Source organism: Fistularia commersonii, chromosome 22 (genome assembly GCF_037954325.1).
Source record: "Fistularia commersonii isolate RoL2024-O1a breed Wild chromosome 22, RoL_Fcom_v1.0, whole genome shotgun sequence".
Classification (NCBI taxonomy): Eukaryota; Metazoa; Chordata; class Actinopteri; order Syngnathiformes; family Fistulariidae; genus Fistularia; species Fistularia commersonii.
Genome location: NC_141305.1, coordinates 11,048,411 through 11,069,953, shown reverse-complemented (window position 1 = coordinate 11,069,953; position 21,543 = coordinate 11,048,411). Strand labels below are relative to the sequence as shown.

Genomic DNA, 21,543 nt, shown 5'->3' with positions numbered 1-21,543 from the left:
TTCCCCTATCGGGACTTCCAGTGGGCTACCCACACCCACTCAACAGCTACAACCCGGGTCCCACTCTCCTGCCAATTCGGACTCATTGTTCAACTGCCCCCACCCATCCTGTGGTTTCCCAAATTAATTTCACCTGTTTTGCTCCCTGTAAAAAGAACACCTTCGACCAGCCATAAGTTGTCTAGTCTCTTTAGTGTCGGGACTCCTTTTATTGTAACAAAACCAACGAGCCTCGAACGACCTTGAGAAGCTTTACTCTCATTAACAACCTCTATGAGTGGATTTTTTTTTTCGCTTTTGGATCAATATTGACACGGGAGAGGAAGGAAGGGTATCCAGTTCGCTGCCAGTGGCTGGTGCTTAAGAAAAAGGTAACTTTGCAGAATAGATCTTAGTAGTGAGACCAGCAGGTTGCGGTAAAAGTAATAATGATATACAACTTGAGCAGGGAATTATGTCACAGACCCAGATATTTCATTTCAATGTTTTTATTTATCGCGCAACATAAAACAATATTGTGGAGTTTTTAACCACATACACTATGTATTCACATAATACACCATACAGCTACAAAGAGAGAGACTGAACAAAAACACTTTTTTACATACTGCATCCTTGACATGAAAAATAAAGAACCAAGAACAATCCTAAAACTCAAAAAGTAATGTAGCTGCCAGTTGTGTAATTTCATTTTTTTCATTTTTTTTTTCTTTTTTTTGTATTGGCCAGGGTCCAAGTCTCCGTCACAAAATTGAAGAGTGTTCATTAAATTACATTTTCAATAGACTTCCAGAGGTGGGCCATACAAAGTGAGATGTATCTATGTGTGTGTGTCAGCAAAAGACAAAATATACAAGGTGTTCAGGAGATAATGTAGGCAGTACACAGTCACTATTCTTATATTGTTCAAATATCATAGCATTCACAACATGAACATGTACAACTTAATCCAAAACAATAATAGTTTTCAAATTCAAATTTAAAAAGCCACTGGTGCCTGCGCTCTACCACAGGTTAAACCCAGATAACAGTCTTTATATAGTACAACTTTATATCCAATCATATAATTAACTTCAAGTACAATACAATGGAATGAATGTTGATAAAGAATGTATTCAATGGTTTTGTTTGCCCTCGTGCTATGAATTATTATGTAATTATTATGTGTAGCATTGTAACAACAGACTTTCCATAATGTCAGCACCAGGGCAGCTTCTGTTCCTGTGAAGCCGCTGCAATCAAAAGTAAAATTATCTTGACATTCTAAAAGCTCAGAAAAATATTTGTAGTTGTCGTTTATCCCCAATATGTTTTTTTTTTCTTTTTTGTTTCGTTTTTTACACAGTGAATTTAAAATGTAGCATTGTAGCACCAGCTTGGCGCTTCTCATGAGAAACATCCACCAAACTTATGAAAATTTACAAGGTACAAGGTTAACCAGATGTCATTTTGTCAGCACCCATTCTTTAGCGTGTGCGCATTTGTGTGTGTGTGTGTGTGTGTGTGTGTGTAAGTGTGTGTGTTTGTGTGTGTGTGTGTGTGTGTGTGTGTGTGTGTGTGTGTGTGTGTGTGTGTGTGTGTGTGTGCATGCGCATGTGTGTTTCATTATGGCAAAAATTAAAATGTGCTCACATGGATATGAAATTGTGTTCAAAAATCGAATAAAAGGCCGTGTTTGGAGGAACTGTACCGGTGCCAGCCACATCAGGTCAGTTACTGTTGGCCATTTGTGTATTGACTAAAATATAATTACAATGAAACTTGGTGTCATACTTTTTTTGCCAAGTGCATATTTACTTCTATGTGAACTAGAGTACATAATAATGACAGAAACATTAAACAAACAGGGAGGCTGCCTCTTGCCCGACAGTCCAAAAAACCACTGACAAAGATTGTTGGGCTAGCACTCACTAAACATCTCCCACTGACTCACTTCAGACTGGACCTGCAAAATACATCATCTTTGTGGAAACACTTCTGCACATAATTAATTTTAAAGGAATCTGTAAGTTGCATATTTGCTCACTTACCACTCAAGATTGAATTTAATCACTTATCCTTAAAAGGGTACTGTTCTCATGTCTATTATGAAGCTACGACAACAGGCAGTTAGTATAGTGTACATGACAGAAAACTGAAAGAAACAGCACCTCAAAACCTCTGTAATTAATATGTTATTGTTGAATCCATAACCAAAAGTAAAAAACAATTTTGCTCAGCACTTAGATTCAACATGTTATTAGTGAGCTCTAGTAAGGGTACTAGCTGGGTTTTAGAAGCTTAAACAAGCAGGCTTCTGTTGGTCAAGTTAAAATAAGCTGATTAAAGCTTTGGAGAAGAACTGTCATGGAAGTGATTTGCAGATAAAGGGTTTGCAAGTTAAGAACGGGTATTCTTCAGGTGTGTTGATGGTCGAAAGTTTGCCACCTGTGGTTATGGGATATATAATCAGGCAAAAGAATTTGGGGAAGCGACAGGAGTCTGTCAGTCACATGCTGACAGGGGGTACAGTACTGATGAGAGCAAAACAGCACACAGGTACACACAACACACCATGACCAAGTGTTGTTTACTGTCTCCATAATACCCCCTAGTCTTCCATGGTTCATCTATTATCCTCACCAGTTAAATAATCTTATCTAAATATTTTAATATTTACACTTTTTAATTTCTCTCTTCAGAAAATAATAAAAGAAAACAAAAAAAAAAACCCTAACCTTCAAGTTGTCAATAATCAGCTAATCAGCTCTCTTTTTGTCCTTTAATCAAGATTAAAAGTGCTTTTATAAATCTTTTCTTCTCTATGTACAATTTGTATTAGCTATATAAAAAGATGAAAAAACAAACATCAAAAGACAATCATTATCATCACCATGTAGTAATAAATAAGAGTAAAAAAAAAAAAAAAAAGATTCAAAAAAAGTTAAAATGACTGTGGAGATCTTGAGCACAAAAGGGACATATGCATGATTCTCTGCCCTCAGTAGCAAGTTGTGATTGTGACCAGTGTCTCTACAACATGAGGTAGAGAGCTGGAGACCCTTTGGGAGAGGTTACAAGTTCTTTCACAGATGAGCAGTGCCTCGACCCAAATATCCCGCCTGCGTCCAGGAGTCCGCCCGTATCCGAGTCAAATGATTCACTCATTTTCATTTTCGCTCTTTTTTTTTTTTTTTTCTGCCACAGAAACATGCTGTCATTTGAATTGTGTGACTAAAATAGCTTGATAGAAAATTGCAATGAGTGATTCAAGAGACTCCGTCAAATAGTCTCTCTCTTTGGCTCTTTTCTCTTTGCACACGCATGCAGTTGTGACACTCACAGACACACACCCGTACACACATTAAGTGAGAGATTCATTGATTAAGTGCGTCTCTGCTTGATGCCGACTCCCAGAGGCAGCTGCAATTTTCCAAGATTTATCATCATTTCTCAGTACAATATTTTCTGTCAAAAGCAGTGCTTCAGAGGAACCGATAACATGATGAACGAAATTTCTGCTCAATACAACGTACTGTGTGTACGAGACTAAAGAATTGCAGCAAGGACTGCGTTTACGCCTCAGTAGGAGCCTCAGTTTTAGAGTCAGCTGACTCTGTGGTGACAAGGTGCACGCAGAAGGGAGCGCTTCGCTCTGCTTGAAGATGACAGCACCATGCGGAGGAAGTGGGCCCTTCAAGTGTAAATCAAGTGTAATAGGAGAGCACCAGAGTGTGTAGGATCACCAAAAGCACCAACACTGTCTCTTCTGCTCTAACCTGGGATGGGATTGCAAAAAGCGTCTCTCGACTTACTTCACATTTGTGCCTCAATTAGACAATGATCAGCTTTGACTTAAACTGCTTCGGCAAGCCGTCCATAATCAGCAAACGGAGTGCACTACCTCCCCCCGCTGGCCATGGATGGGTAAAGCAGCAAGGCAAGACAACCGATTTCTGTATTTTTGTCACGTTAGTGCTTGCAGGTCTGGTTGAACACAGTACAATGAAACAGATGTCTGCTCTGCCCTCCAGAGTTCACACCGGGAAGCGCTCACCCCTACGCAAATGTTACATGAAGATGAGAGTCACCTGTTCCATCTCTGTTAATAGCAAATCTGAGTCTGGATTAGATAGAATTTGTACAGTGCACCTTGTTCTATCCTCTGTGGAGCAAGAGATACATAAACCACAGGAAAATTCAATGAGCAAGGACTAAATTACAAACATTTGTAACATGTTGCTTTGAAAATGACTTCACTCGGTTACTCCACAGAAGTCACATGAGAACTACTTACTCACAAATACTATGAAACCCAGATCAGAAGAAGAGCACCTAAGCACGGAACCAAGTGCCATGAGGAGGAGCAGAATGGAAATTGATCAGATCTGGAAGTTGAGCACCAGTCAAATGCTGCAGGGGTGTAGAAGATGAGGAGGAGGAGCACATTAATGAATGCCAAAAGAAACAGCAAAAGTTTGCTCCTTGAAAAGTTTAAAGGGCATTAACAATGATTTTGAACCAGGGCCTTATTTTCCTTTTGTCTTGTTATGGCTTTTTTTTTTTTTTTTGGTAAAAAACTGAAACTGTCTTAGAGGTCAGTTTTTCTCTCGTGCATCCACGGCGAATTAACACAGCAGCTGAGAAACAAACGGTTTTCAATTATCTCCTTAGTACATTTGAACTTAATTTGTTTAATATGCTCTACTTGAGAAAGTAGCCACATCAAACAAGATAAAGTCTATTGTATCAGAGAAAATTCAAGGGGACATTTTTACATCAAACTTGGATGTCTTTCATCATAATTAACCTTTTCCTAAAATGTCAAAGATTTATATTGAACTTATTAGCCAATAGACAAATCGTGCTAAATCAATAAAAAGAGGATGAAGAGTAAAAATCATTTGGAAGCAAAATATTATAAGAACATTATAATTTAAATTTCAATATTTTCAATGCATGAAGTATTCTTAAATTGTTGATGCATACAAATTCCTTTTTTTTTTGTTAATTCTTTCTGTCGTCTTTTCATTCTTTTTTTCTTGATATCTTTCTTTGTTTTTTTTACTCTTCACACACAGTTTACTTAATGGGATTCATTTAAAATCGATCGTCCCGGCTTCTGGAAAACATCTCACATAACAAATAATCTTACATCTCACGCAACAAAAAGACCAAACCCAGACAATCCCAAAGCAGGTCAATGAGCAGACAATCTGTACTGTGTTACAGAACAGCTGCTGGTAACCTATACAAATGTCCACCTTAAATTAATTTGACTATTTGAGCTCATAATAATTGAAAAAAAATGACTAAGCGAAGCCTGGGTTGATGCAGTTTGAACTGTTCTTCATGACAGGAAAAATAATCAAAAAAACTTTGTTTTTGTTTTTGCTTTTTTAAATAAAACATAAATATCTGTATATTGCCAATATAGAGATGGATATCTAAGGCAAGCTTACAATAAATATATTTTGTATTTATTTGCTGTCTTGCAAGGCAAACAATGGCTCCTCCTCTAATTACAGTTGGAACATTAACAAAAAACAAAGAAAAATATGGTACACATTTCCCAAACATGGAAAAAGGAAATGTCTGAGCGACTCAGACCGATTGATTTAAAAAATATATATATATAACCAAAAACAATCACATCATTAATAACATTAATGAAAACAGCAATAAAAAAAAAAAACGAGTCTTCATTATAATACCTGTAATAACAACATTGACTGTAACGATAGCAATCATAATAATATTGATAATAATAGCAATAATTAGAATCAATAAAATTCTATAAACAAGAAAAAAAGCAATGGAGTTCCTCTCCAGTGACAAGAGAGGAAGAGCACCACAGGCAGTGTGTCTGAAGCCCAAACCACTGCCTGACATGAGGTAAAAAACAATAAAAATATACCCTCCCTCAGGCAGACTGCAGAGGGGGCAGCATGGAGAGATGCCAGACCGCGCGATGGCTGAGAGACATTCATCGTCAGTCTCTGCAGTCCGACCACTGCACCGCTCCCTAGCTATTGGTCTGTTTGTCTGTCTGACCTCACACAAAGTGGCTGTAGGGCCCGGTGAGGCGCGTGAAGGCATAGGGAGACACAGAAACTGTGGAGGTGGTGTGTAAAGTAGGGGCTAGCCGCGTCACCGGCCCCTCCCTCTTGTCTTTAGATTGTCCAGGTCCTGGAATAGCCCCTGCCACCGTAGCTCCCCATTTCCGTTTCTTGCCAAGAGCCTTGATGTCTTCTTGAGAGAGGCCGAGCAGAGCCGCCTCCTGCTGCCTCTGGAGCGCTCGCTCGGCCAAGAGCTTCATTTTTGCCTCCCACAGAGCCAGGCCATGCATGGGCTGGTTGAGGTTCTTGTGCTGGTAGAAGACCAGGGAGATACGAGTGGGGTGGGAGCGATCGGGCCTCTTGAGTGGGGTGGTAGCGTGTAGTTCCCGACGGGCACATTCGATCAGGATAGAGCCATGGGCTGGTGCTACTGCCACACCACCAATGTTGGGATCCAGGAAGTTGTGCTCGCTGTCGGACCACTCCTCGTACTCATCCTCGTCACGATCCTTCGTGCTTTCGACGTCGCTCTCGGCACTCTGGGGTCCCATCATTCTGGGGTCCCAGCAGACCTGACCCGACTGCTGTAGGGATTCGGGGAAGAGTCGGCCCTCGGGGGCTGGGGACGGGGTGCTGCCTGCAACTGAACCTCCACAAGACTTCCACACTTTCTCTTGAAGTCCAAGAGGAGTGGAACAGCGACTCTCGCCAGTTTTGGACCAAATCTTTTCAGGATAGGCTCCTGCGGGGTTGCTGTGCTTCAAACCAGGACTATATGCAGCATGTCCTATGGCCCAAGTGTTGGGTTGGGGACTCGGTGCAGGGCTGGCCCAGTGCCTGGGGTTGCCTGGCTGTGGTGTAAGTGAGCCTGAGTGAGAAGTGCCAGACTGTGGAGTACCAGGGTGAGGGCTGCTCGGACATGAGGCGGGATGGCGCGTTGAGCCTTGGTTTAGGTTACCAGGGAGCACTGTGCCTTGGTGAGGAGAGGTAGATGGAGGGGGAGGTACCTGGAGTGATGGTGATGGGGCAGGGGATGCCATTGCAGTATTTGAGCCGGGATAGGAGGTCCATGGTTGAGGGTAGGGTGAAGGCTGCCGCTGCTGGTGATGCTGGTGCTTGTCTGGATTCACTGATACAGATTCAGAGCCTTGTTTGGGATTTAGATGGCTGTCCCAGTTAATGGACCCAATACCTCCATTGAACTTTTGCCCTGGCCAGGCAGCAGGCTGGGGTGAGGCGCTTGGTGGGGTTTCACAAGCCTGGCCGGGCACCGTTCCTTCAAAAACTGGCACGGCCATGGGTTCCTGTTTGATGACTGGAGTGCCTCTGTTGGAGAGCTCCGAGGAGACGGAGGAGGGACGGGATTGGTCGTAATCTGAAGGCTGGCTGTATATGCTGGGATTGATTTGGTTGTTTGGGTCTGCGAGGCCGGGATAGGACTGAACCAGCCTTGCCTGAAGGGTTTGAATATCAGACTTCTTGTCTAACTGGACAGCCTTACTGCCCGCTTTGGCCAAAGACCCATTCCGACCCTCGTAGGTCCTCATCTTCGGGGGGAAAAGTGCATTGGAAGGGTAGTTATAGAAACCATAGTGCATTGCCTGCAGATTGTGGTTGTAACCATTTACTGGGTCTGCTGCAGAGGGCAGGCCAGCTGTGGGGAGGCCTCCCCTTGCATAGTAAGCAGGATGTGGATAGATGTTGTTTAATGCATCTGCTGCTTGCACTGAGTATCCATCGATTGATCCATTGAGGGGCTCCTTCTTTATGTTAGGTTTAACCTCTTGTTTTATGAATGCTGAATATTTGAAAGAAGAAAAAAACACAGTTAAATTGGGCACAAAATTCAAATTCCATTAGAAGAAGCAGGAAAACAGTGATATAAGAAGCTTTCATTTAGTGTAGTGCTCATTTGTAGAAAGTGAATAGAAGCATATAGTGAGCAAAATTTATGATAACAAAATAAAGACAGACCTTTATTGCCTTCAGGTTGAGGGGAACTAGCCATGCAGACCTCAGTCTTGACTCCTATTTTCTCTGGCGTCTCCCCTGTCTGGTGCAGAAGTTTATTCTTTTTCTTTTCCGAGGCAGCCTTCTTAGCCTCCAGGCGGCGCTGTCGGCAAGATTTGGCCGGTTCAGGCAACTTCCGCACTTCACGTCGGAAGGACTGAAGCACCTGGATGGCTCCGGTTTGCATCTTGAGACGCTGTGCCTCTTCGCTGCCAAACTCATCAGTGACTGCAACCTTATAAAGAGGCAACACGTGGAGCTGTTCATCCTCGGGAATTTCTCCGACTGCGCGGTTGTCCTCCTTGGTCAAAGTACACACCTGACAAAACACACAGACAGAAGAGGAGTTAAAGCTTCACTTGTCCAAGCTTGCTCACAAGTATTTAAACCAGGGGTGTCAAACTCATTTTGGTCCGGGGGCCACATGTGGCCTAATTTGATGTCAAGGGGGCTGGACCAGTAGAATCATTACCAAGAAGTAACACTAAGTTCGATTTTTTCCTTTGTTTTAGTGTAAAGGAAGTAAACAGGTAAATTATAAAAATCTTTGTATGTCATGAACTGTTCCTCTAAAAAAATACATGAAAAATTAATATAAAAAATGAATATTAAAAAAGGAATTGATGAAGTTACATCCTAAAAATAATTGTTGAGTTGAAAGAAAAAAATCTTGTCACTGTGGGAAAATGTGCCACTAGAATTTGTTCAAAAATTGATTGGTAGCATGTATAAGACGAGGTAAATGTTTACAAGGCTAATTTTGGCTATTCTGGTTATTATTAAATCAATCTTTTTTTAATTTTGCCGTTTTTTTTGCTGTCGCTTTTGCGGTTTTTATAGAAATGAGAAAAGAAGAGATCGTTTTAACAATGTCACTCGATGTTTTTTCCCTCTAAAAAATAATTTTGTTTTCAAATTTTGAGGCAAAACATACATTGTAAAGTTACTTTTTCATTCTGTCCTTGCCCATTTTTCTTGGAAACCACTGTATAAAACCCCAGATGCATGTGAGAAAAAATACATGGGCCGCACTAACACAAAGATTTGGTTTCAAGCAGGGGGCCACAAAATATTGTTACATGGGCTGCAATTGGCCCACGGGTCTGAGACCCCAGATTTTAACATTTTCCTACGGTTTGTAAAATTTTAAGAATTGTTATTAGTTTCGCCATGTGTAATCTTACCACTGTGCAACCGTTATAAAGGTTGTGCTGGTCCTTATGAGCGTGGGCACAGAAGTCCATGCAAGCTGTGACTCCAGAGAAAGGCCGGCCCTCGTTCAAACCCAGCCGACAGTCAAGAGCCTTAGACTCTGACTGGCACTGAGGATACAGACAGAGAAAAAGAAAAACCTTAAAAAGGCTTCCGGGAAAGTGATATTCAAAAGCACTTGTATATCTACGGCTTTTGTCAGTATGTTGGGAGACTATATTTCGGTCATATGACAAGTGACTGTCACTGTTTTGAGTGCCGATTTTAAATACAAAATGACAATGAGATCTCGATCAACACTTCACTGATCTCTCATGAGGAAGGAGACACTTTATAAATGGTGGTTGGTGAGTGTCCGTGCACATACCTGGTTAGTATAGGCCTGTGGGGCCAGCTGCTTGTAGAGAGGAGCCACCTCTGTTGCCAGTTGCTGGAAGTTATTCCTGAGTTTTTCCTCCTAGCGTGAAAAAAAACAAAGATTCACACAGATTTGAATAAAACACAGAGCACCTCAGCACCATGTACTCAAGCCTACATGGAGTGAAATGATTGTTGTGAAAATACCGAACAGTTCAGAATAAAAATGTCTTTCAGAGAAGAGAAACAGAAATTGATCGTCAAGGCTGATAAATGGTGTTGAAGAGTATAATAAGTGCTTGAATACATTGTTGTAGAATTATGAAATGATGGTGATAAGAAGGATACCTCTTCAGGGTGCTCTCCTTGTAGCCTGAATTTGCGCGGCATTTTGCTTCGGGCGTACTTGCAGCCATTAAAGTACATACTCCAGGAGCAGCCAAAGGAGAAGGAAGCACCACAAGTGTCAGGGTCTTTGCCTTGGCACGCACAAGTACGACTGCAGGGGGACACAGTGAGCACAACCGTAGACAATTCATTACTTGGGACACAAATGATGAACACCACCCGTTTAATTAAAATTCTGTGTATACTACAAATTGACTGGGACATAGCAAAGGGAACTGTGAATGCAGAGCATTGATAAAGCTATTTGTAACAGTTTAACATATCCGTTTTCACAAGAGAGAAAGGAGGAACATGAGGCAAAATTGTGAGTTTTACAGCACATGACTGTATCTGCTTAGATACATTACAGAACATTGTTAAAATGTTCATTGTAAATGTATAATGCAAAAAATAAGCTTAAAATATTGGACAAATGAAAAATATAAATAAAACAATGTTTTTTTTGTGCATACACAGCACATCAAATCTAGGGCTCCTTTACAAGTGTTTGTTCTATAGACCAGTAGGGGGCAACAATACTGGTCGGAATAACAAATTTAATTGTACATGAGCTGTGAGGAAATGGCCCTACTCCCTAATTATCCCATCAAACTTTTGCCAAGAGAATTTAGATTTAAAGTTCCCTGTCAAAGTCTTTTTCAGCATGACGGTTAGTTATTTTTTTGTCTTGGTTTTTTCCATTCAGTCACATTAAAGTTAAACCCCTGATTAACTATGATCTACTACATCCAGTGGCTGATTTGTGAGAGGCTCATACCCTGTCATAGAATATGGCTTCAGTTGGAAAAATTGCAGAAATAGCAACAGTGATTAGCTTGAGAAAATGACGTGTTTAATTTCGTCTGCATTTGCAAGAAATTATAACCAGTCAACTGTTACTTACTCATCATTGAGCCCACAGCGTCTACTGGTTGGGTTGCCGTATTTCGTGAGGATGTCACTAAGATCACTGTACAGTTTGTCAGCCAGGAGCTTCGGAACACCTTCCCATGCCATGATGAGGATGATGATGACAGCGTTGGCACAGTGGTGACCTGCACGGTGACGCACCAGACACAGCAGCTTCTCTTTCACACTACCGCGGCGAATTACCTGACAGGAAGCAGAGGAGGAAGGGGGAATAAATCCACTGTATTTGACTCAGTGTTTAAAAAGTTGTGAGCGGCTACCAGCAGCATGTTGTGACATTTTAACGGCCACAATCCTTTGCAGAGTTTAAAAACATGCACAAACGCACCCACACGCCCAAACCCTCTTGTGATTCATGGTGTCGTCAGATGAGACAACCACCATAATCACAACAACAGACTTTTTTAAGGATGGGATCTTACTCACCCACTTAGCGATGGGACATCCTCGAGAACTTTTCCCCTCCTTGCCTGTGTACACCACCTTCTCAATCCGGATGGCATCACCTTTTTCTCCATACCTTCAGGGGACATAAACAGCACATTTAGTGAATCTGAAAATTGACAATCTTAGTAGCTTCCAAATCAATTTAAAGGAGTTTTGGCAATCACTGAACAATTTGGCTTTCAGGCCACGCTGCGATATATATCCAGTAAATACAATACCATTTTTTAAAGTATGACTGCTAAGGGTTAGGTCTAAAGACGGCAAGGTAAGATAGCAATGGCATGGATAAGAGAAAAGGAGGCGAAAAAGTGAAATAATTACACTCAAAATCAGCACAAATCCCGATACCAGTACAGGGTCTATAGAGCAGACTTGTTGCACCAACATTTACCATCTAACTGCAATAAGAATTACAAGGAATCGTGGACACCAATAGATACATATATGCACTGAAATACAAATGCTGAGTTACTATACCTATCATACTGGTATTAGCACACTAAACCAAAATTAGAATTACCGGTAGAAAGAATATTCCTCAACATTGCACCACACATTAACATTAGTATATCTATCCTCAGTGACTACTCAGATCCCACTTCCCTGCTCTACACGTGCCTACATTTCATATGAATATATGCATATACACCTATGGTTACAAAATATTTTACGTCAAACGTAAATACACGCTTTAATACATTCTAATAAACAGTTTTGCTTTGTTTTACTACAAAAGCAAACACCAGTTAGACTTAATGTCACTTTTACAAACACCAGCCAACCTCCAAAGTAGTGGCTGGAAAGGTTGGAGGAGTGTTCACAGGCCGCTGCTGAGATTCACACAAGCACGGGAGTGTGAACCATAAACAGTTTACCTCCAGCCAATGCCAGGCTCAGGACTCGTGTCTTGATGATATTTCTATATCACTGTTTGTCACATGTGTGAGAGTCAGAGCAAATTTTGGTTATACATTATTTTTTTTATTTTTTGTTTTGAGTATTTGACATTTTGTTGTTGTGGAATTGAGTGAAAAGCTGTTTGTCTTTCTACAAATTAATTAGAAAAGGTGGGGGTCAGGAACAGGAGACAGTTGGGATTAGAGGTCAGATTAGGTCGGGGGTGGGGTCATTAGAAGATGTGAGTCATTGCTTGATGGCTCAAATAATTTCTCCTGATGGCTTGATGCCTGCCATTGTGAAAACTTCAGCCTTGAGCAAAGTTGACATCATGGTACACATGAGGGGTTCGTGCTGAATAGGAATGTCCCTGAGGTGGCTGACAGTTTGAGGGGGGAGACCTTTCGTCACCACAGGGTGGCCCGCCAGGGTCAGGGGTGGGTCTAAGGTCATCCAGGGACAATGGAGTTGCATCATCTCTTAAACAACAAAAAGGGGGTTGGCCCTTACAACCCCCACTGAACCAATCCTCTTCGGGAACTAATGAGTCATTGGTCCTATTTAAGAGGAGCAGCTCAGTGGGTAGAAGCAAACATAAATCTCTCGGTAATGTGTACTGCTGTACACAGCAAAACATGATACAATCTGTATTATTGTGATTATCATTATCATTATCATTGTTATTATTATTAATAGCAGTAGTAGTAGTAGTAGCAGCAGCAGTAGTAGTAGTAGTAGTATTAGTAGAATTGTTATTGTTGTAATTCATTTGGGATCATTTGTAAAATTGTAAAATAAAACAGCCAGCAGGTTTATTTCCGGTATTTTTTGCTTCTCACAATTGCTCACTTCTCAGGTGCTCTATCTTGTCGAATCGGTATTTATAGATTTCTATCCTTCCACCATTGTTGTAAGATATTTTAGCTGAAGTTGTACCTGTGCTTCACGCTTTGCCCCAGAAATGCTGATTATGCTAGTTCGAGTTAAACCCCAACATGATTCTGGGTCGCTGTCACCCTGAGGACAAATTATAAGGAAGAGAAGAGGCAAGGAGAGGAGAAGAGAGCAGAGGAGCTAACCTTGTCTCCATCAGTTCTCTTATGGCGGCAACAGTGGGTCCAGATCCCAAGTGATTGTAGTAAGGTCCTTCATCTTTCTCCAGGATTTGTTCTAGAAATTATAGGAAGGAAACTCAATTAACAAACAAATAAAAATCACCAGAAATTTCCTGTGGAAATATGTTAGTCTGCATCTATTTCCTGTGTATTTTAGATTAAAGTTTGAATAGCTCTGTAATCTTGACAATGGAAGTTGCACTGACAGGGAGTAATCTCAGACGAGGCTAAAAACACAACGGACGAAAGTCTATATATAAATACATGAAAGAGGGTTCATTCAGATTTACATACAATTTTTACCAATGTCAGAAAAAGACCAAAAATGACAGTGCATTTCTAAATGCAAAGTTGAAATTGGGGGAAAAAAATGAATGAATAAATAAATAAATAAATGAAATCAATTGACTAAAATAAGATTACAAGGACACACACACACACACACACGTAACCAGCAGTGTATTTACTCCATTAGAGTCAAATATTGATAGAAATTTGAGTTTTCCTGTCACCTTTGACTGGTGAACTAAAATAATAACAATAAATAATACAAAAACTAACAATAAATAAAACATTATTTATAATAAAAACTGCCATGTTGTTTTAACGTACAAATTAGAATTAATTTTTACTTGATGAATTTGCTTCCATGCAGATGCATGGAAGTAAATTTATAGCATTATAGAACCTCCTGCGTTGCTCATGGGTCTCAATGCGGCTGAGGCAGCATTTTCACTCCAAATGAGCCTCTTCAAGGTGAATGTAAGCACAGAGCACTTTCTAGGACTGCAGGGATAGTTGCTAGCGAGAAAGTTTATGGAATCCGGCTTAAAATAAATAAATACATACATTAAAAAAAAAAAAAAACTGCTCCAATGACGCGGAAGTAAGAACTTGTAGAGGAAAGAAGCTCTGTTCTTCCGTGTAAAAACATTTTATGAGGAATTCGGTGGTGTGGTGTTTTTTCGATATATTTTTAGGTATTGTCAGTGGAGTCTGTGAATATAACAATTTTCAAGATTCATTTGACACAAACATAAACACATACCCTTAACAAAATGGTCTGTGACTGGAGAGTGTTTATGTGTGTGTGATACACCCATGCATGCTTAAAAATGAAAGATTTAATGTCACAAAAATTAGAGTCATGTCAATAACTCAAAATGAGTGGTGTCTCTTTGTGCACAACATAGATAGACCATTATCCCCATTCATCTGTGGCTGTTAACCATGTCCTATGCCTTCATAGCTTATCTTTGTGATACAGTAACATACAGCCAAATAGACTCTAAAATGAAGTTCTGTCTTTTTTATGTTTCACTAACAATCAAGGCATGATACGCTCAAGGATTTTTTGATTTAAATGCTTGGATTGTAAAATTTCTCAAGCATCACCTGATTATTCTAGTGTGGAGAGCTATAAACTGTTGTTTTTGTGTGTATATGTGAGCCTCCGTCTGGTTTAGAGGCAATAGGGGTTGGTGTAGGGAACCACCGGGTGTGGCTCAGAGCAGGAAGTGAGGGAGTCTGAAGAAAGTCAAGCATAGTAGTTTTGTGTGTGCACCCACATCATTGCGTACTGTCTGTAATAATGGCAATATTCATTCCAAAGCTTTGATATATAAGATGTTGACAGAGAAAGGTTTCTTGGCTGACTTTAACTCTCGTTAACAGCAAAAAAAAAACGGAATCGTTTTGGTGTATAAACTGTGTATCCTATCCAATGTTTGAAGGCAGTGTCAGTTTGTTTACAAGTAATTTAACCTCTATAGGCTTAATTCTCCCCTACAAAAAACAAACCAACTGCAAAGTCTGGAACACCTCACGGAGTCGTTGTCCCATGTCACAGTACATCTGCTAAAAGCACTTAGAATGGTTATGTTGTGACTTTCTAGGTTGGTAGATAAATACTTAAATGGACTTGTACTGCAGCGGGATGGTCATTCTGCTCATAGATACTAAAGGTACTAAATCTGCCACCTCGACTGATGTTAGCAAAATGTCAACTAATCATTTATTGTATTTTAGGGAATAAGCTGACTCCAGCATGAAAATCAATAATTACCAATTAAGCACATAGTAAACAAATAAACCATTTGTAAAGAAATAAAAATGAGCAGTGCATTGAAAAACAACACCGTAAACAGAACAGAAATCCTGCTCTGGTTGCCTGGTGAACTGAAACCCAGACAAAAGGCACCCACTGCAACTGGTGGTATTGTTCTTGCCCACTGACTGTTGTGCCTGACACTAACAGTCTGGATGGTTACAAAGACAAAGTGTTGCAACACTGACTCTTAAAGAGCCTGTAGAAATATCCGCAAAGGCAACTGGAGCAGAGGCAGCTGATAAACTTCACACTGACACCCAGAACTGGTAACTGGTAGTGCTTCACTTTTTAAGATAGAGGTGTCTTCCATAAAATATACACACTCAATGACAACACTTGAGAATATAAGAAAATTAAAGCACAAGGTCTGATGGGAATTCCTTGATACAATTGTCTGTAATAACTGATTAATTTTTTGCTAAGGTTTCTGGGGCGTTTCCTGTAGCATAAACACAGTATCTGTGGATAGTGCTTTTATTCTCTAGATTACAAACTAGCAAACGCAGGAACCGAGACACTGACTTACCCACACAGGTGCAGGTAGGAAACTGGGCCTGTAGATCCTTAGAAGGAGTACCCAACAAACTCTTGGTGGGACTCTCTAGGTAGCGCAATGGGGATTCTAAGAAGCCTCTGAGAGACGGAGAAGAGGGCAGACTCTCTTTGGTGGGCGTATCCTCCTCAGAAAAGCATGTGGTGGACAGCACTGCTACATCACCTGTGGTTTCAATCTTCATGCGTTTGGGTAGTGGGGAAGATGGAATGCTGAATGTGGGCTCCAGTGGACTGTTTTGTAGTTTGTCAAGGAAGGCCGCCTGAGGCTGAGAGAGAGGGCCATGGGTCTCTTGCTGCTCCTCCAGCGGGCTTTCTGTGGGTGCCTCGTTCAGCGTAACTTCACTGTTAGCCCCTGACTCATCATGGGTGACATCAGTTGCTTCATCATTTGTATGAAGGGAGGAGTCGGATTGACAGGCGGGAATTGAGGAAGCAGACTGAGAGGCGAGTGATGATACGTGACTTAGGTCCTTAGGACTGGTCTGGGACTGACTACTCTGTTGGGGAGCAGTAGCTGTCTCTTCCTTGGGTTCAGTGGCAGATACGTCTGCAGCTGAGTCCCCAAATTCAGCCTCAAACTGGCGAATCAGCTCTTCGTACTTCGGGTCTATGTTGATGAGACTCGGTATTTGAGAGGTGCCGGATGGAGATGTGGAGGTCAGATGTGTGGTAGTGCTGGTGTCACTGGAGCCCAGACTGCCCACACCCTCTGACTTAGCACAAGTTACAGAGGTCACAGGTGCAGGCAGAGGACCCATAAGGGCTGGAGTGTTTTCTGACAGAGCAGAACTAGTGGAAGAGGGAGACCTTAAGGGGCTCGAAATGGATACCTGAGATTGGGCTGGAGCAGGGAGGCCTGCAGCCTGAGGGGGGTTACTGTGGATGGACAGAGGGGAAAGAGAACCTGGATGTAGGCTGGTCAGGGGTGAGGCTCTGTCTATCATGAGGACTGGTGTTTTTTGTACGGTGATCTGAGTCTGAGGCAGGAAGGTTGGCACAGAAGCTTTCTGCTTGGTCTTCTTGATAATTATTTGTTTGGGTTTGGGTACGGGGGGCACTGTAAGCATCCCACTCATAGCTTTTATGATGGGGGATCCTTGGGTGCTTTTTTTCTTCTTGGGTTCCTTGGGCTCCTGTTTAATGGACAGATGAGGCAAAACTTCTGCCTCCATTTGTGGCCACCATTTTTTCAGGTTTTGGCAAGCCACAGGGGGATGCGAGCCAGATGGGCCAAATCCAGAGGAGTGGTTAGAGAAGAGGTTCCGCTTGTACTGAAGGTGCTGTTGCAGAGCTGCCTGAGTGGAGTGGCTGATGGCGGCTTGGCCAGGAGAGAGGGGAGTACTAGGGTAGTGCTGACCCTGTTGCTGGCCATTAGCCATGCTGCAATGTCCAATGGAGGCAGTGTGACGGGAATGCTCACCAGAGTCTGGCTCTTGCTTTATCCTGGCAATTGCTGGGTTTCCATGTACCTGAATACCTCCATTCTGGTTGAAGCTGAGCTGCTGCGTGGCTGGAAGCTTGAATGAAGCATTGCGGAACTTGCCACTTGTGTCACCAAGCAGCTGTTTGAGCTCTGACATTGGATCTAAGTTACCGTGAGGGGCAGCAGGGTAGTGGGACTGGGGCTCAGACTTCATACACATCCATGATTTCCGGTGTTCAGAGCCTCTGCCTGACCCCAGCTGCCAAGGTTGGGGATTGTGACTGATGCCTGGATGTTTTCCCTGACTTGGGAAGGGAGAGGTAGAAGAATGGAGAGGGGTAGCATGAGGTGGCTGACCCTGTGACTGGGGCCTGTGGTGCACAGAGGGAATTGGATCTTGCTGGCCTGTGAATAGTCCTGGAGGGACGGATTGCGAGCGGGAGGAAGATGCGTAGTTGTCAGTAGAGGACGGAATTAAGCTTGCTCTGTTTTGGGGCTGGGAAGGAGAGTTTTGGGCGTATCGGTGATGGAGATTACTGTTACCTAGGGCTTGACCTGGTGAGCCAGAACCTTGTGGACCCGTACCAGATAGCTGGGTAAGTGCTTCGATTGCAATGGCAGTCTGAAGACTGACGTTCTTTTCCTTGGCTATAGAGAGCACCTGGGGTGAACAGGGAATTGGGGGTTTGGGACAGGGCAGTTGGTCTGGGTGCGAGTTGGGAATTTTTTGCTGCTCCTGAGAATATGAAACAGATGGGTAGTGGCCACCATTCATCTGGGAATAGGGCTGAGGGTGATGCTGCAGATGTGGTTGCTGATGCTGAGGCTGTGACGGCATCTTAGGGATACCTTGATCCTCACTTGTTGCCATCTTAATCTTCTTTTCAAGCCATTCAAGGTAGTCTGGACAATCAGGCCCATCACAGTTACAGTTTGGAGGCTTATGTCCATGTTTTGCTTGGTTAAGCGCTGTCTGTAGGGTGTTCACATCTTCTGTAGGTTGGCAGCTTCCGTCGGGAGCTCCTGTAGAGTGTCTAGCTAGCGCCCCCTCAGCACCCATTTCCAATGTGAATTTCTCATACAGCTTAGCTGTGTCTGGTTGCACAAGGGGGCAAGAAGAGGAGGAAGTTGGAGGCAAGGAGCCAGCAAGAGCAGAAAATGCCACCAAGTTGTGGGCGTCCTCCATGTTGACATGGCGAACAGGTTCACTCAGAGTTGTATGACTGCTTTTGTTCCAACATGTTTGCTGTTGTTGGGTCTCACTGATCTTCTCATGTCCTGGTGCCCAGCACTGCCCCGAAGGCCCACTTCCTGCCTTCTTCTGCTCTGTTTCCATAGATGCCTCATCATCATTGGGGTAGTGATTCACCCCATTGTCCAGTTCCAGGCTCAGCACGCCTTCCTGGAGGCGGTCATGTGACCCAATTTCCATCTGGCCTCCACTTCTGGGGCCATCCACTGAAGTGACTTTGTGAACAGTCTGAAAGATAAGCAAATAAACAAGTTAGTGGGGTTTTCAAAAAAAAACCATTACGTTATGTCTAGTACAGAAACCAAATCATGCATGAGCTCTCATGACCACTCCAGCATTCTTCTGTCACTGACAAATCCTTTACTGAAATACATAATTCTATAATATTCATTTGAAATACTGATGAATGATAGTCATCCTAGAAATATCCAACGTTCTTCTCTTATTGTCCAGGGATTTCTCTTCCAGCTCTCACACATACAGCGCTGCAAGGTCATAATTGTTAATTAGTAGGGATGATGATGACTGATGTAAATATTACTACAATACGACAAGTTAGGTGCCAGCAGAAATTGTTTTACACAAGTCTTATGAGTGGATTGTGTTTCAGATCAATTTGGTTATGCAACACAAACAGATGGATGTAAACATTTCTCCATGGTTTAATGAAAAATCCAAAACACAACGTTCATGTAAGGTACAAAAATAACCATCTCTACATTTAATCAAAATACCTAACTATTTTAAGAATGTTCTATTACATAATTCTGATATGGCTCACATATCCATTTAAGAAGCTATATTTTGTATCTGATTACCACGTGTATAATTTATTCCACAAAATGAAAAGCTTTCATCTTCTATCATACTATAACCAAAAGAGATTTAAAGTTTCAAAGCGCTCTCTGTAATAATTAGCATAAGCCAAACATATCATGTGTACAATTACTTATAAATGGAATTTAAATGTGTTGGTTTTTTTCGTGTCTAATGTGAAAAAAGGTTTTGTTGGTCAGGACCTATCTTGTTCTTATTCCATGCTGCACTGTATACTGATATCGGCATTCTAGCCTGACATGTGTTTCTACTGATCGTGGAAAAACAACTTTTGGCCATTCTCATCAAAGATTTTGATTCTAAGCTGTGTGTAAACAACGTCAAAATGGTTGACATTTCCCCATCATGGACCAACACTTCTGCTGCTTCAACTGTTTTTTCAGAATGCTGACGAGGGAAATACAGCATGTCACCATTACTTTTTTGAGTATTACTTCATTTCACAGTATCCCGATAAACCACAGAAGAAAATTTAGCATTACTGTCTTATGTGCATGCTCAATCCTCAAATATGCAAGGGCTCACTGGTTTTCGGTTTTTAACTGCAAAACACTTCCTTATCAGTCCACTATCAGTCTAGTCAGAAGGCTTTGCTTCATAGCTCACTTCCTCTGTAATGTTATCACACGGGAGGTTATACTGTAAACATGTCACTTGACTCTGTATCAAATTACATTAACAAAGCAAAGTGTGTATTTCAGTTTTCTTGCTGTACCAGTTGGGTGAGTTTGGACACAAGGTATGCACAAGGTGTGTACAGTTCAAGTTATTTGCTTCATTTGTCTATGGGACTAGTAAACTGCACTATCTGATAAGTACTACTATGATGACCAAATTTACCAAAATCCTCTGACATTAAGATATTTATAATACAAGCAGGCTTAATTAAGCCACTCCTGGATTTTAATGAAATGTGCTTTGAGAGTAAAAGCAAACAACAATATTTCAAGGGCAGACGTAGAAATCATTGACAGAGTTCACACTGTGGCTGAACAGCATAGTCCAAAACATTTACTATCACTAGTCACTTGGGAAAGAAAGCTATGGCAAATTCAATGTCTTTTTTTTTTTGGGGAGTGGGGGGTTACTTAATAAAACTGTATTAAAGTCAAGTATCTGTCTGATGCTGTAGTTGTATTTATGAGAGCCATACATGATAAATGGAAACTCTAGGCAAAAACCTTATTGTGGTACATGGTTTGGAAAATACATTGCCGTACAGAATAACAGAGGAAAAAAATTATGGTCAGCATTAATATCTAACCAAAGTTTGGGGATTCAGGATGAGTAAGAACAACAAACATGAGATTTTAAAATTTACTTTGCGGTTGTATAAGAAATATTATTTTAATTTTGACCAAAATTATAATCCCAGTATTGAAACAGGATGTCCAACAAAGAGCTTTCAACAGTCCAATCTCCAGGAACTGTTCTAGCCTAAACACTTGATTGGCAGCAGCAAAAGAGACATACATTTGTCATTTCGTAATAACAAAACCAGACTAACCTCGAGCAACAGTCCAACATTCATGTGAGCGAGTTAAAACTTTGGTGGCACAAAACCGTACACTATTCTATTATCTCGTGTCATATAAAAGGACGACTTGTAGCACTATCGTTATGATAGTGGAAGTAAGCCTCGTGTCCAACTTCCCAATTATTTGAATATGATTTAAATGAGACTTTGAACTGGCTAATTACTGGACAGGCAGTATGCTCAGGGCCTTTGAATCCACCTTCTGTGCTGTGTGTCTGGTGAAGGTCCCTGGGGGTGTCGGTGGTATTGGAAAGGGGTGGTTTGGGGTTGGAGAAGGGTTGGGGTGGCAGCGAACAGCCGGCAGGCAATACATGAGAGGCCCCATGTCTGCACTATCAGTGGCATCAGACAGGGTTAGGGGGTGGGGGGCGGGGGCACAGCAGTTATGAGAACTGCAGTGTGTTGAAATAGAATGACTGCAACTCCGCACAAACTA

The 21,543-nt window shown here is 41.7% G+C and overlaps 1 protein-coding gene across 3 annotated transcripts in view; it reads right to left on the bottom strand.

Annotated features, from left to right (window-relative positions):
- Window positions 1-472: 472 nt before the first annotated feature.
- The window catches only part of tet3 (tet methylcytosine dioxygenase 3), a 33,922-nt gene continuing 12,851 nt past the window's right edge, over window positions 473-21,543 (bottom strand). For all 3 annotated transcript variants that reach the window (XM_086169740.1, XM_086169741.1, XM_086169739.1), the window contains 9 exons: window positions 16,030-18,961; window positions 13,358-13,448; window positions 11,361-11,454; window positions 10,909-11,117; window positions 9,966-10,116; window positions 9,628-9,717; window positions 9,233-9,370; window positions 8,013-8,367; window positions 473-7,836 (listed from right to left, as the gene is read on the bottom strand). In XM_086169740.1, coding sequence (XP_086025866.1) covers window positions 6,035-7,836; window positions 8,013-8,367; window positions 9,233-9,370; window positions 9,628-9,717; window positions 9,966-10,116; window positions 10,909-11,117; window positions 11,361-11,454; window positions 13,358-13,448; window positions 16,030-18,913 — 5,814 coding nt within the window. In that variant the 5' untranslated portion in view covers window positions 18,914-18,961 and the 3' untranslated portion in view covers window positions 473-6,034. The remainder of the gene's footprint in view (window positions 7,837-8,012; window positions 8,368-9,232; window positions 9,371-9,627; window positions 9,718-9,965; window positions 10,117-10,908; window positions 11,118-11,360; window positions 11,455-13,357; window positions 13,449-16,029; window positions 18,962-21,543) is intronic.